Raw genomic sequence first — 15,643 nt, 5'->3', positions numbered from 1 at the left:
TTCATATCATTGAAGTATTTTCTGCTTTGTGATGTAGAGTTCAGTACAAGAGGGAAGAGTAGCCTCATACAAAGTTAAAATAACATTTTTAGATTTACTTCAGAGTCAAGGAACCTGCCAAGAGTTTGTGAGGACAACAGAGGGTCAGGCATAAAAGGAATGTTCTGGTAGGATAACATTGTGGCAGAAAACTAGAATTGACTTTCACATTGCTGTCTTCTCTGAGACAGTTCAGGGAGATTCCCAGCAGGAAATTCTCTGATTAGTCTTAAAGGGTAGATACATGAGATTGTGGAGAAAATGAGCAATATGCATTCATCAGGATTTATTTAGTTTAATGACTGAGTAATTGCTAATTACTCAGGAGATGGAAGCAAACTCCAAGATCAAAGAACCGTAATCTCATTTAAAACCACCTTCCAAGAAACTGGATGATGATTAATGCAATGTCAGTTCTTAAAAGGATGTCAAAGATACAGGGAACTGCAAACTCATGAGCCCACAGGGCACATGAATAAATAGGTTTAGTGGGCATGTGGATAAGCATGATGTATCGGATCAGCATTTTGTAATAGGAAGTTCTACATTACAAATCTGTTGGAGTTTTTTTGAAGGTGTCAGAAAGCCTGTGGGTAAGAAGGTTAAGCTATGACAGCCTAATTGGATTAAAGAAAGTCATTTCAGAAGATTTCCCACCAAAGGCTTTTGAAGAAGCTGAGTATCCATGGGACTACAGAGAAAGATCTCATCCATTTAAAAAAATGGAAACCAACAGGAGGAGGAAATAGTGTTCATGGTAAATGGATATTGCTATTGGAGCTCTATAGGGATAAGTGATGAGATTTGTGCTAAAATATTTAATTTATAGAACATAGATCTAAATATTTGCATTCCAATATACACGTTGAAACATCTGTAAATAATGCAGTGGAGGGTAGTATATAGGGCATGATTACACTTCAGGAATGAGGTGTTGAAGCTGTAATGGACAGTTATGTGAAAAATACCTGCCCAATAATGGTCAAAATGGCAAATATAATTTGAAGACTTAGAAAGAAAGAAGTAATAAAAGGACAAACATTAATATGCTGCTCCGTAAGGCCATGGTGTGCCTATGGTTTGAATTCTCTGTGCAGTTCTGGCCTCCCCATCTCAGAAATGCTGGAGTATAAGTACCACTGACAAGGGGAACAAGGATGACCAGGGATACAGAGAAGCTTCCTTTAGAGGAAAAACAAACCAACAGCGATGCTAACAAGAAGCAGGCTGAAAAGAGACAAGGTGGACCTCTTGTCCATGTAAGACTAGCCCAGTACGGCTGTCCTCACCTTCTTCCTAGAACCGCAGTGCTATCATTTGGAAAATTTTGATTTCCTTTATTATTAATACCTTTTAAACTCAGAATATTTTTTAAGCAAAAATGTTCAACTCACCGGCAGTAATGGGTAGGTCTTCTCTTCAAACAGTTGGTTGGCACTTTTCAGCAAGTAGGTGTTTCTGGGCTTCTTGATGGCAGACAGGAGCTCTTTGAAGCCTGCATGGATGTCTTCAGCTTCCTCATGCTCAGGACCCTTGGAAAGAGACATCAATTAGTATGGAAATATTTTTTCTCTCTGGAGCATTGCACCTTCCGTGGTCATTTGAAAAGCCTCAGGTCATTTTAATTTAAAAGGAATGCCAAGGGCTGGAGCTCTTTTTTGAGTATCTAGCATATTTGCAGCACTATGTACAACTGGACAAATTGTTTCTGTCTGTGGGGTGAAGGTTTGATTCTCCAGAGCTGCCTAGACCTTTGGGGTCATCTGCTGATGGTGCAGCAAGGAGGTTGGATCATCTGTTTTCAGTCATAGGCCTAATTTTGAGTGTCACGAGGACCACTTAAGGCAGCCTTGCAGCTTTTGAGCTTTTTGAGCTTTTGACAATGGGAATCTATGCAACTGGTGCACGGTGACTTAACCTTAGGTTGGTGAGGCAGCATTCCTTGCTCTGGTCTTCTTTCACTCGTGCTGAGACGTGGGCTTCTAGGAAGGACACACGGAAAAGAACTTGGTGATCAGAGGATAGAAGAGGTTGAGTTTTGCAAAGGAATGGGGACAGGCTGAAGAGGTAACAGAGAGAGATGTCTGGAGGACCGCATCAGGCAGACCTTGCTACAACTTAGAAAGTCAGTGAATTACTAAAATGAACGCAGACATAATGATTTATCCTGAGGATTCATCCTGGGCCAGCTAAAAGGAGAATGATATTTATTCCTCTGAGTCTTTTGTTGTAATACATACCATTTCTCTGTTCTTTGGTCTCCCCAGAGAAGGCCTTGTTGTCTCAGAAGAATCTTCTTCTCTTCCAGTCTGGTTAAAATGAAGCACCTGTGACAATGACAAATTTTCATAAAGACAGCTTGTTTTAAGAAGATAAATGTGCTCAAGTATATGTATTTGTATTAGTTTTCTACTTAGGAAAATTCACCGGTCATGCACAATATTAGTTAGTCTACTGAAGTTAATGAGGACAAGACCTTACTCTCGATTATACTCTATAATTATATCATAATTATATCTATTTTAGTCATATTTACTACTTAATAACAGAGCAATATCATGGCTCAGACATGAATTTATTTGGAACAATGGTCAATTCATGCTTAGTTATGTGGAATTTATTTTCAGATCGTGACTAAGCAGAACAAACAACATAGTGCAGTTCAGAGTCTTACTACTGGGATGCCAATGTAAAACTCTAAAGTTAACGTATGTACATAAATAAAATAATGTATGTACATAAATAAAACAGTACAAGACCAACAAGTTCTGTAAAAGTGATCATGAGATCCCTTTTTCAGTTCTAGTGTGTCCCCATTATGCATGGGAGGAAAATTCCCTGATTTATGGACTAACCATGTTACAAGCGAAGACATTTGTACTGCTCCTGTGCAGTCAGGCTTGGAATCAGGAGAGCTCACTGGTTTGGGTTTGCAGAATGAGAACACAGATACACCACTTTCAGGAATACCTGGGGTCTAGAAGCAGTGATAGTATCTCTGGCTTTCCTTTCTCTAGAGTGTCTTAGTTGCATATTAATTTTGTTAATAAAGATGTCTCTTTATTACTACTTGAGCACAACGTCAGGTGAATTATTCTCTTCAAGGGCAATTTAAATAGAAGGTAGATTTCCCAACAAGAGTGCAGTAGTCTCTAATGTCAATAACTTCCCTCTGGCAACTGTTAAGTGTAAGCTAAATGTAGGGGTAGTAGTAGAGCAGGGAGCTCTTGGAAATAAACTGGAAGAACAGTGGCCTGCAGGACTGCAGGCGGCGTGGATGAGATTATTTCTTGTACCCAACACAATGACAAATCACTGTTTTCCCCATGTTGCTCCTTTCTGTTTCACATAGGCAGGTAGGTAATGCAATTCATGTGGGAACCAGCTTTAATACTGCTAATTTCACAGTTTACCTTAGCCATCTGTGCTGCAGTGTCACCTTTTGCACCCAGATAGACCATGGCGAGAGCAGTTGCAATACTCCAAGGAGCAAAGAAAATGTTCTGGCCTTTGGAAGTTTCATTCAGCTTTTTGTAAAGGTCCAGAGCAAAGCTGTTGGTTGACGCTGAGAAAGACTCCATCGATACAGCCTAAGGTAAATGATTGGCAGACAGAGGTGATGACTGCTTCTTTATGATTAAAAATAAGAAGAAGAAAATAAAAAATAAACACAAAAAATAATAAAAAGTTAATGGTCAAAATACTGCATAGATACCAAATACAGTCAGATAGCAGGTCTCTTTTCAAGACCTGCATTATTTCTCCCTTTCCCGTCACTCCTAAATATATATAGTCTTGTTTCAACCCTTTTACTTAGCCATCGTCAGATAAGCACTATTTTAGCTAGGAATGTTTTCACAACCGAAAATATTAAAAAAAAATAAAAAGAAAGCATTTGCTTAAGTTTCATATAATTATTCTTTGGTTCTGATGTTGTGAAACAGAAGCATTTCCCACTGTGCTTCTTTGAGCTCTTCTCCTTATTTCTTTAAACTTCCTTAACTGTTATTTTCCACTGAAAGAAGCGTAGTGAATTCATGCAATTCCTTACTCGTATCTAAAAGGGTTCTAGAGATCTGTACATTGTTAAATGTTCTTTGTAGAGATAGATCTACGTTTGGTACCTGTAGCTGGATTTGTTAATTACTGTTTTTCAAGTAAACTCCTGTATTTTACAATCCCAGAAATTCAGAAATCTCCATTGCCTTCAACAGTATGAGGACTGCTCATACCAAAGACAGTGCACGGTTGCATCAGGTGCAAGACTAAGCATTAGATCAACAAAAACAACGAGACGTTTTAATCCATCTTCACCCACAATTTTCATGCTTAAATCAAAACCAGCAGTCCTTAAAGACAGTTGCCATGCAGTGTTAGAGATACCTGGAGCCTCCAGGATCCTTGAATTTGGATTTCAAAGCTTCCCAAGGCTCCAAAACAGCTTCCAAGCCTTCTCAGGAGTGTTTCAGAGGTGGACACCCTGCAGCCTTGCTCATACCTTGTCCTAAATATGCTGAGGTGTCTCTTACTACTGTGCCTGGAGGAGCTGATCAACTAGATACTCTCAGAGCATATCTAGTGAACAGGGATGGGATGGATGTTTTTGCCTGAAGAATTTCAAACCAATCTCTCTGCTATTTCCAGCATGTGCCTGAACTGAATCTGCACGCAGCAATCAGACATTTCTCAGGCTTGAGAGAGAGAACAAGTGCAGGTTTGTGTGAAGTTCATCAATCCACTAGACAATTTGGTCATCTGGGAAAGAAAAAATCTGGATGCCTGATCTAGTAGCTTTTTTTATATGAATGAAGCAGAGGCTTGAGCCAATACACCCAATACTGTGTTACAGAGTCATGCTGTCATGTGTCTCTAAGAGAGCATTCTGTCCTTCAGTCTATACTCACTCCCCTGATCCTAAACCAACTCATAGCCTGGTGATTAAGGTAGGCACCCTGCACACTGTGAGGAAACTTTCTGCCCTCTCAGGCTGCACAGGTTTTGCACAGTCTGGGTTTGCATCCTGATCACTGCGCCCTTTGCATGGTGTTTTCCAAAGCGCTGCAGTTTGTACTAAAAAACGAACAGCCCCTACCCCTGCATGACATTTATGCCATCATTTAACTGCTCAGTTCCAAGGAATTTATACAAATTTTTAAGACTTCCAAAATAAAGCTGGTTATATAGATATGAATGTTTACACTACCTGAATCCTGCGAGAGAGGGAAGAGTTAAGATGTCCTCAGTCAGGATCTGTTGGTGGTATGTGAGGCAACGAATACTTTTGGAAATGTAGAAATGGTTGCACCTCCCTTTTCTTCCCTACATCCTCCTCTTGTATTAACGTGCCCGTTCCCTCATTTATTCCCATTTCTTCTCTCCATCACCAGCTTGCAGAATTTACAGAGAGGGACAGAAGGAGGGTGAGGTTCAAAACCACTGTTAGTTGGTGTGCGTCCTGAAACATGAAGGCCAGTATGCCTTTCTCCCAGTGGTGTCTGGCCTGCAAAACTATGGGAATTGCAGAAGAGAATAGAGACACACTGCATTGATAAGGGACACGCTGAAATAATTTTATAGCTTCCTTTTCTTCTTACTCTGCGAAATTGTGAAATTAATATAAACTAATCTAAAAGATTTGACTGAAATGGAGTACTGAAGTAGGTTGTTATTGCTGTTGTCAGATGGCAAAGTGTGACTGTTGTCAAATTTCAGAGGAGAAAGGTTTGAATACTTGTGGCTGTCAGGTCACATAAAACCCTTATTTTGTGACGTTTTACACTTGTCCTCTTATGTCTCAGAAATCAGATCCTCAAGGGAGCTCAGAAGGTGCTACCACAGTCACCTAAAATAAATGATGAGGTGTAAGTGAACACTGGGGTCACTTGAACTGTTGGATGGTGCTTTAACAGAATGTGGCTCCTAGCAGAGGAGGTGAAGGTGGTTTAGATAACTAAAGGCCCTGCACCATACCAAGCTCCTTATTCCTCTGTTACAAATGAAGGGCGTTTGGATCATCCACAAAAAACTGCTTGGAAGCTCTGCTTGTAATGACTTGTTTTACTGAAGCTGTTTGTTGTGTTGGAGTAGAGAGTGAAAACAGCAAAATGTGTAAAGTCAGAGATCAGTAAAGACGTAATACAAGGCAGTTATCTGTATACAAATATTTTACTTTAACCAACGTAATTAGCAATTCCAGTTTTCCTCTGCTCTTATCTGTGTGGCTTAGATTAACTGCATTGATCCATTTCCTTCACGATTGTTATTTATCTGTTGTGCTACATGTATGGTTACTTAGGAGTGCTCCCTGCCCACAAGTATGACAAATGCAGAACAAACAGATTACCAGCATGCGGTCAACCTATATGGAAAAATCATCAGTATAAAGAGTTCAAACGCATATTTAGAACTAGAAATACAATTTTGTGTTTATATCCACTTTGAATCTGACTGATATGTATGCCGTACAAGGTTTCAGGAGCGATACATGTGCCTCTCTTTTTTTATATTTTATTTCTAAGTGTCTGCATTTTTCATAGGAATATCCATCTTGTTTTCTTTCTTCAGAAATATAGCAGACACTATTATGTTTAGTTATGTGCTTAAGAAATGTTCTTGCTACATATCTGAAACTGCTGTTACCTATTTTTTAGCTAAATGTATAGGAGAAGGAAAAAAAAAAAAAACCTGTTAGTGATGATAATTACTGTACTACACGCTACAAAGATTGGTCAAAAATACAGGAAGATTAAGAAAGGTTGCCCAAATTGTGTAGACACCCTTTGTGGTATCCACTGCAAGATCCTGTTAAGTAAGAGAGAGCAGAGTTTCCAAGGGGAGCAAACACGTGAAAGAGAAGGTGCCCTTGGTTTTGCCATGCCACGTAGAGGAAATAGTGACTTGCTGCAAACAATGCTGGAAACAGTGTTTTGCAGCATCAAACTCCTGACATGTTGTCTGCAAATACATCGACCTCTGACAAATGGTCATAAGAAGTCTTCTGATAAAACTAGTCATTTTCCTCAGGCAATCCGATGAAGTGATTTTAGACTTTTTGAAGCCATCTTTCATCCCCAGCTTGCTCAATGTGAATGTGAGGTTGCGTCTTTCTACCTGTAATTGGCTTACTCAGTAATTTGAGTGGACTCTTTGGGCATTTTTTTTTTTTTTTTTTTTGACAATCAGTTATCTTGTGGTTGCATCTGTTTAAAAGCAGCACAATTTAAAATCAGTCCTAGACTAAGTCTGGTTATGTTTTGTTGTTGTTATTGTTGTTTTAACGCTGTGGGAAATCCCATTCAACTGGTGGAGATACTCAAAACCCAACTAGACACAGTCCTGACCCCACCTGAGCAGGGGAGTTGGACCAGATGACCTCAGGTGGTCACTTCTAGCCTGAACGATTCTGTAAGGGTTAGCCTCAACTGTGGGCCAGACCCTGGTTACCATGAAAGCAGTACAGAGAGTCACAAACAAAACTCTTCCAACTCCCCTTTTCCCCTTTACTTGTGGTATGAGTGAAGGGATGCACAACATTCAGCATGGAAAGACCTTTCATTGGGTTTGGCATGGGACTCTTCCCATCTTTCTTTGGGCAACTTCTGCTATTACACAGCATGACTCTGCAAACAGGGTTAGTCTAAGACAAGTTTAGTCTTTCCCAGTAACTTTTTACTGTTGAATACGCACAGCATAGACCTTGAACTAACATGCCATAAGGCCAAGAATTTATATGCTTACCACTCTGAGGAGCCTTTGCTGGCCAGGCATTACTCAATAGAGGGAGGTCTTTGTTGCTCCCCAGAAGACGCTGAGCCTTGATGGTGCAGGTTGTTGCCTTCCAATTACTGAATTTTTTTAATTGAGGTTTCAAAACCTCTCTGTGTTAGTGTTTCTCCTTTTAAATCCTTGCTATGCTAACTATTCAATCCTGACAATAGCTCCTCTATTTGTGGTTTTACTTGACTTAGTGTGTGTGGCCATTACTTACAAGCTTTTTGACACCTTAATGATACGTTTCTTAATAAAGCTGAGTCAATAGTATGCAGTTGGGCTGCACCACGGCAGGTCCGTGATGACAGACAGCTGAACCCTGTTCTGGGGGTTACAGGTAAGGGAGGGCACTGATTTTAGAAGCAGCACTTTGTACAGGGAAGATGATGCAGGTGTACTTTGTTGGGTGGAGGCATATTTCCAAACAGACTGCCTTTTGTCGAGGTGGAGGGTGAGCTGTAATTATAAGTGGAATTTTGCTGAGAGTGTATGTTTTTACAGTACTTTCCTCCTCAAACCTGGTTGCCTGATATAATGTTCTCTGATGTGTGGTTGCTTTGTACTATAATGGCTACAAAGCTTTGCGCAGTTCCTTATAGGCTTAGGAAAGCACAGAAAGAGATATTTGGAAGCTGCTTTTGAGGGCTATAGGCTCAGGTTGGACTTCTTATTTCGAGTGTATTGTGACAGGCAGATGAGCCTTCTCGGTAGGTTCAAATGGAGGCAGGTAGTGCAATAAGCTGTGGTCAAAAAGGGAAAAGGAATGCTTACCATGAAAGAAAATTCAGATGCTTTGAGTCTCTGAGTGAAAAATTGCTCACCAGAGTTTGATTTGATTTGTTGTGTCTAGTAAATGTGTAGAATAACATGTTCAGTGTAAAATAACATTTTACACTGTGTATGTGTAAAATAACATTTTCAGTGCTGTTTGATGCCTAGAGGAATTAAGACACTGGTGTATTAAGACACTGACCCAGCTCTTTGTCTTTTGGGGTGATGTGGTGGTTGGTTTGGAATGGCATGGGTAGAAATGTGTGTCAGCCATGCATTGTAAAGGATGCTCTAAGAGAGCCGGTAAGTCAGTACCTTGAGTAGCACAAACACAACTCCGAGTTCATTTATTGATTAAATGCAGATCACGGCAAAATTATGAAGTAAAGCATCAATCAAATTCTCACTGGTGTTTCTCTCAGAACCAGAACGATCTTGGCTGAAACGCACTCTTAACTTACAAATTGTACATTTATCAATGCATGATATCTGATATCAGGAAACTGTGCAGGTATTACCAAGAAAACAGGTATAATTACATTAAATTAAAAAGAGGAAGCAGATTTGGATTCTGGAGTTTTTTGATTGCATATCAATAAGAGGCAGCAAGCAATAAGACATGTTGCTTGTAGTTTTCTTAGCCTTTATGCTGGTTGGAACTCTTAGCAACCTTATCCTTCAAAGTTTAGAGAAATTAGGATGTACTGCAAAACGAACAGAAGTCGGCAATTAAATGTTAAAGGCTGGACTGTTTTCCCTCACTGCCTCATTTTTTCATGAAGCTGCAAGGGCGATATAGAGAATGCGTGTGATGTACCTGTGTATATGTGGTGAGATGGGGAGATAAGGGGCATTTTGAGATGAATTTGGGTTTGTATTAAGTATTTCATTAACTTCCAACAATCTTTAAAACAGTGAAGATAAGGAAACTATTTTAATGCAAATGCAGGTTTCCCAGTAAGGAAAAGAGAGTATAGTGTATAGATTTCTAAATACTTTTTATTATTATTATTATTTCTCTTCCTTAGGGGATTTTTTCCTCTTTGAGAGGTCTAAAAGTATAGGCTGCATTTCCCTTGAAGTCAGCACCAGGCACGGGGCTAGATGATGGGCTGCATGCAAAAAGCCTTTATGACTCCTCCTTACTCTTGAACAACAAAGCCAGAAAAGCAGGTTTGATGCAAGGGAGCAAAATTCAGCATTCTGCTTTCTGTGAAAAGCTGTCTCATTAGCACAATGGAAAGCAGCTGTGGAATGACAGTCTTTGAGGCACAGGGTGGTCTCTGGGTGCTGCCTTAGTTGGGGGCGTGTGGAAAGAAAAAGGACATAAACTTTCAGTACCTATGGCTATATGGCTTAAGGCTGAGCTTTGAATGCTGCAGTTCACATTTTTCTATTGATAAGTGAACTTTAGATGCTGCCTGGGAGCAAGGAATAACTCATTCTAAGGGGAGCAGAATCTGCCAAAAAAGAGAATGCTCTTGGATTTGTTGTGTCTGATGAAAAAGTGGAAAGGGTGATCAGCCTTGAATGTCAGAACATTGCTGATAAGTGAAGTTGTGGCTATGACAACAGCAGTAGCGGCAGCTGCCTCAGTGCCTTCCTCATCAACTGCAACAAAAGACTGGTGAATAACTTTGGAGATAGCCAAATCCTTCTTAGTACCCATTCCACTGAAATCAGCGTTGCTGGTGAAGGCAAGGCGCATTCCCATGATGCTCAGATAATCACTGAGGTCGCATTTCTCCTCCAGCTTGAACTTAGGCAGCTGCAGATCCACAAGAGTTTTTGTCATCTTCTTTGAATCAGCCCACTCAGACAGCTTCTCATATGTCAGTTCTCTTTCTAGCTGTTGTTCAAGAAAGAGGAGAAATTTGATAATTGCAAGGAAAAAGCAATTGATTATAAAATAATTTTTTCACCAATTGAATGAGATTTTAAGTGGCAAACTTAACATTTAGGTGAAAGCACGAAATACAAATTGGTTTCACTGATGATCAGAGACAGAGTGTAAAGCAAACAAGGGACACAGCGTTGCAAGTTTTTGAGCACCACCTCTGCCAAATTCATTGCAGAAAAAAGACAGGGCACCCAACGCCTGCAGCTGCCATCCTCTGAGGTACTTCTGTCCTCTCTTTTATTTCAGTCATCACATGAAAGAAGTTGCTGGGAGATTCCCAGCTGTGTGCCACATGGCTTGGTCCAGTTACGTACAGATGTCAAGAGCAGGATGAGATAGGTATTAAAAGAAATTAATTCAGTTAACGGGGGAGATCAAACGGCATGTCCTCAGAGGGGGAGATATGGTCACTGGTCTGTCCTTTTTGTTTTAACATCTGGGTGGTGATACAAAACGGATATAGCTTTTTTTTTTTTACCTGTTCCAGACCTGTAGTACCATCTTTGATGTCATCGGGAAGTAGGATGAACATACTGAGTTCACGTTTCACATACGGTAGCTCAATCATTTTGAAGTTCATTGTTTCCATGATAAGAACTGGAAATACATGTCTCATATACATCATCTTCACAGGCTTAGACTTGTTCTGTAAAGTATTTATTTATGGGTTACAAATTATGCCTTGAAAAGAAGAATGAAGATGACTTATAAAGTAATTTGTCATAATTTTTCCACAGCTCTTCTTGACTGGGAAATATTGTAGATCTTGGCATTTGCCCCAGAGCATTTTTCTGGGGACTGAGTTGACTGATTTTCTCTTTGCCCCAGAATATACACAGCAGCCCACAGAAGGAGGAAGAGAGAAATGTCTGCAAAGATTAAGGGGGACAGAGCAGGCATGGCATACAGCCACCCAACACTACAGCAGAGAAACAGCTTATGGTTTAAGAGAGCAAGTGTTGTGCAGTTTTTCTTCACATCACAACCCTTAGAAGACAACACTCGTTTCTGTGCCAAAGGGCTCATGATGAGGGGAATTTTAACCCTGTTTTGCAAAAAGGCCTTACGTGACTCTAGTTAGTTTTTGGAAACTGCATAATCTATCTGGATCTAGTTATCCTTTGCCTGAGCAGTGTCTTGACGTTGCATAAATGTTGGTGAGCTGACCACTGCCACGTTTTGCTGTAACCAGCTTTTCAGAGAGTCTGTTTAGTGCAGGGATACGTAAGGACTGATGAATGGAGATAGTGCAGCAGGAGGTGCTGTCACCAGGCTGTTCGCTGCAAGGAAGGCAAAGAGGAACTCACCTTGCTCAGTCGGAAGGGTTGCGTGTTTGTTATTCCTCCGTTAAATTTCTCTTCCCATTCTGCCTTGAAGTAGATGGCATTTACCAGGATCAGCTTGGTGTAGCTTTGCACATCTTGTGAATTCAGCAAATTCTTGATTTTACCTTTTGAAATCAGAAAAGTCAGGTTTTATTCCAGTGTAGCATGGTGAGGGCGTTTTGTTTGTCTTTCCTTCAGTTCAGCTTCGTAGTGAGAAAGTCCATGCCTCAGTTCCCTACCCCCTAATTCGCTTCCCTGGCACAAATCAATGAGTCTGTTTGCTGTTTCCAAAGCTGCCACAGCTTCATGGCAAGCAGCAGGGAGCAGAAAGCTGTGTGCTGCCTCTGCCAGCGGGTTAGGCCAGGCATGAGGAGGCTCACACCTCTGGGCAGTGAAGGAAAGTTCCTCTAGGCAGGCACCCATCCCCACCTGCCTTGGAGGAAGTTCCCCAAAGACCTCACTGAGGTCTGCATCAGGTATTTCGGGCTGTCCCAGTGCTGCTCTTGCTCTGCCTTCCCACTGCATCTCTGCTTGCTGCCCATTCAAGGGCACCTGCCCAAAGGGAGCGTCAGGCTGACTTATTAGCAGAGGGAAGATGTTGGGGTCAAGCTCAACTTACCCTCAGTTTCCTTTTCCACCCAGGTGTTGATTTCCTTCCTGCATTGTTCAGGTGCTGTTTTAAAGTTAACCTTTTGTGGCTCTGCCTTGTAGTATTTCTTGCTGAGCTGTATGTATGTCTGGAAATTGACAATAAAAAGAAAAAAAAGAAAGAAGTTCTATAATGTACTGTATATTTTCAGCCCCAAAAAGGAAGTTGTTAGCTCTTGGACTTCATGTTAACTTCTTGTGCATAGAGGGCTGTGGGATCTAGTTTTTTGCTCTCTATTGGATTGTGAGTTAACAGTTAAGAAATAAGGACAGAAAATTCCCTGTTCTTCTTCCCAGTTTAATTTGGAGAAGGGAGAAAGACAGTGCATATCCCATGGATGTGCTTATTTTAATGTCCCATTTACAATTGCATGTGTTGCAAATCCTAATAATAAATTTCCTAATAATAAAGCCATACTGCATGAAAAGAAATCCTGCATTACTGTCAGAAGATCCTTATATACTGGGAGAAGGCAACTGGTATTTTCCAGTGAAGCTTATCACTGGAAGTCAGGGCTTTTTATGTGAAGTACTGGGGGACAGCTTCAAACCTGTTCTATTAATGACAAGTAAATACAATGAAAAACTTTTATTTTATTTTTTTTTTTTTTTTACAGCTTTTCTTAATCCTCTCTGAGATAAAACTGTTCAACTTACAGGCAGCAATGGGTAGGTTTTTTCCACATAGATACGGTTGGCACTTCTCAGTGAGTAGGTGTTTCTGGGTTTGTTCATGGCAGCCAGGAGCTCCTTGAAGCCAGAGTGGATATTTTCAGCTTGCTCATGCTCAGGGTCCTTGGAAAGAGAAACCATACATTTAACAATTACATTTTTAATGAAATTTTAAGTGATGCATGTGGGAAGAGATTTGTGTTCCTCTCTCTTATATTTTCTCTCTCCAAATTTACCACCACTGCAGTTTGCAGGGCTCTGTTAATGACTGATTTACCATACAGTAAACCTTCCAAAATATCCCAGCGGCTTGTCCTTCTTTTGAGTCTGAGTGAAGAGAACTGAACTTGAATGTGTTGTGAAGCATGTTGGGTTTTGTACTTCAAATATAATGAGAGATACAGGTGAGAAATACTGGACTGCCAAAGCTATATCTGGACATTTTGATTCTGGAGATTCTTTATCTTATCTATTATCTCTAATAGATACCATTTTTCTTCTTTTTGGTCTCCCCCGAGAAGGTCTGGCCACAGAAGATGACCCAGCAGCTCCCGCAGCTTTAGTGAAATGAAGAACCTGCAGACAGAGTTTCCAAAGGTAAGAAACAGGCATGAAGGGACTTGCATGACCTAAAGCTTAATGGAGATAAAATGGTTGTTTTGTTTTACTCCTTACGATAATTCATTCTGCTTGGGTGACTAATCAAAGGGATGCTGAAGTTGTAGAATGTGTAAATCCCACAGAGTAACAAAGGACAGCACTGCTCCCCTCCCAGAACATCAGCGTTCATGCAGGCATGCCACAAAGCTGAACTCCCTTCCACAGCAGTTGCACTCAGCAGTAGCAATGCATTTGTGTAAAGCCCAATGGTTTTCCCCAAAGAGGAACACTGGGCATTTCCCCGAGTCTGAACAGGAGTGCTGGGCAATGCTGGGCACCACAGCAACCTACCTCTCCTATCTCTCTCGCTGTATTGCCTTTTGCACCCAGGTATGTCAGGGCCAGAGCAGATGATATACTCCAGGGGGAAAAGAAAATGTTTTTGTCCTTGTTGGTCTCATTCAGCTTCTTGAAAAGATCAATTGTAAACTTGCCAACTGCTTCTGAGACCTGTTCCATTGCTACAATCTGGAAAGAGGCAACAGAAGGAATTTTACTGTTTGAATGTTTAAAATGATGCATGCAATGCATGTTAGTGAGACATGTTACATGTGCCACACAATGCGTGGGCACCTACTAAAACTAATAGCCTAGTAATATGTTTTATCTTCCATGCAGATACTGTTTGCCACCTGTTAGGAGCAGAAATTTGTTAGGTTTTTGTTATTCAGCTGATAATTCTCTATAATTATAGATATGTCCTCTTTTACAGAGCTGCATTTTTCTTTGTGTTTCTTTCTGCCTTTGGTTTTCAAAAGGGTACAGATTTTTAAGCTGCATATTTTTGTTTCGTTTCATTCTTAAATTATTTATCAAAGTAATGTTCTCAGGGGAATCTAAATATCTCTATGGTTTTAGTACATGGAGTCATAACACATCTAAGCTTCCTGCTACCTCATTTTTGATCTATATAGAATTAAGAGCTGATACTGAGAATGTATTTATGCATAATTCTTAGGCTTACCGGCTTTCCCTGTCTAGATACCCATTTCGACTAGTATCATATATGGCTAAGTTGTTATTTGCTTTTAGATTTCAGTATTTTATTAATGAAGTCTAACTGACACCTCTTCTGTACATTCTGACAGTTTTATTTCCCCCAGAAACTGGTGGATTCCTTGAAGCTAGAAGTATTCCAGACTTTGGGATATTTGCCCAGTAGTACCTGCTTCATGTTTTCCAATCAAGAGACCAGAAAATGTTGTTGTTGTTATTGTTGTCATCATTATGTAAAGAAAGATTGATACCTATGGAATGGCATTGCAGAAATATCTCAATTCTACAGGTAATTATGGAGTGGTTAGTTACCAAACCACTACAGCTCTTCTGGCAGTCACTGTGAAATCTATACCAAATCTGTACCACAGTGTGATTTCCTTTGAGAACTTGGCCAAATAAGCATCAGGATAGAAATCTCTCTGCTTATCTCTAATGTATACTCCTCTGAGTCCCTGGCCTGATAATGCACAGTGCTGTGCTGTTGCAGAATGAAAATGGCCTTTACTTCACCTGAAGTATGGGACTTCTTTATCAAACTAAAGATTTTAATTAATAAGACAGTTACTGCCCTGAGAAAATCTTCCTTCTTGTGATTAATTCTGCCCTCAACTAACTCTTTTCCTTAGCCAGACAAGTTAATTTTCTCTAAAACTTGACACCTAGAAAAGCATATATCAAGAGCAACGATTGCAGTATAACACTGGTATGTTACAATTTACTTATACAGCCATACAAGGTACAGACCACCTTTTAAAAGCATCAGAAAAGTTACTTAAATTGGTTTAAATATTTACCTGTGATCCTGTGAGAGAGAAGACTTAAGCCTTGTCCTCAGCCAGGTTCTGTGCCCGTGTGTTAA

At 40.3% G+C, this 15,643-nt stretch overlaps 1 protein-coding gene across 1 annotated transcript in view; it reads right to left on the bottom strand.

Moving 5' to 3' along the window:
- Positions 1-15,643, bottom strand: part of LOC309875700 (uncharacterized protein) — a 20,638-nt gene extending 4,995 nt beyond the window's left edge. The window contains exons 1-11 of the mRNA XM_082755374.1: positions 15,579-15,643; positions 14,077-14,253; positions 13,615-13,701; positions 13,111-13,248; positions 12,425-12,542; positions 11,788-11,930; positions 10,959-11,126; positions 10,031-10,429; positions 3,453-3,629; positions 2,280-2,366; positions 1,434-1,571 (exon numbers count right to left, since the gene is read on the bottom strand). Coding sequence (XP_082611500.1) covers positions 1,434-1,571; positions 2,280-2,366; positions 3,453-3,629; positions 10,031-10,429; positions 10,959-11,126; positions 11,788-11,930; positions 12,425-12,542; positions 13,111-13,248; positions 13,615-13,701; positions 14,077-14,244 — 1,623 coding nt within the window. The 5' untranslated portion in view covers positions 14,245-14,253; positions 15,579-15,643. The remainder of the gene's footprint in view (positions 1-1,433; positions 1,572-2,279; positions 2,367-3,452; positions 3,630-10,030; positions 10,430-10,958; positions 11,127-11,787; positions 11,931-12,424; positions 12,543-13,110; positions 13,249-13,614; positions 13,702-14,076; positions 14,254-15,578) is intronic.

The sequence above is a fragment of the Aythya marila genome, assembly GCF_965140915.1.
Source record: "Aythya marila genome assembly, chromosome: 2".
NCBI classification, from domain to species: domain Eukaryota; kingdom Metazoa; phylum Chordata; class Aves; order Anseriformes; family Anatidae; genus Aythya; species Aythya marila.
The sequence above is the reverse complement of the archived record's forward strand: the minus strand, read 5'-3'. Positions and strand labels throughout refer to the sequence as shown.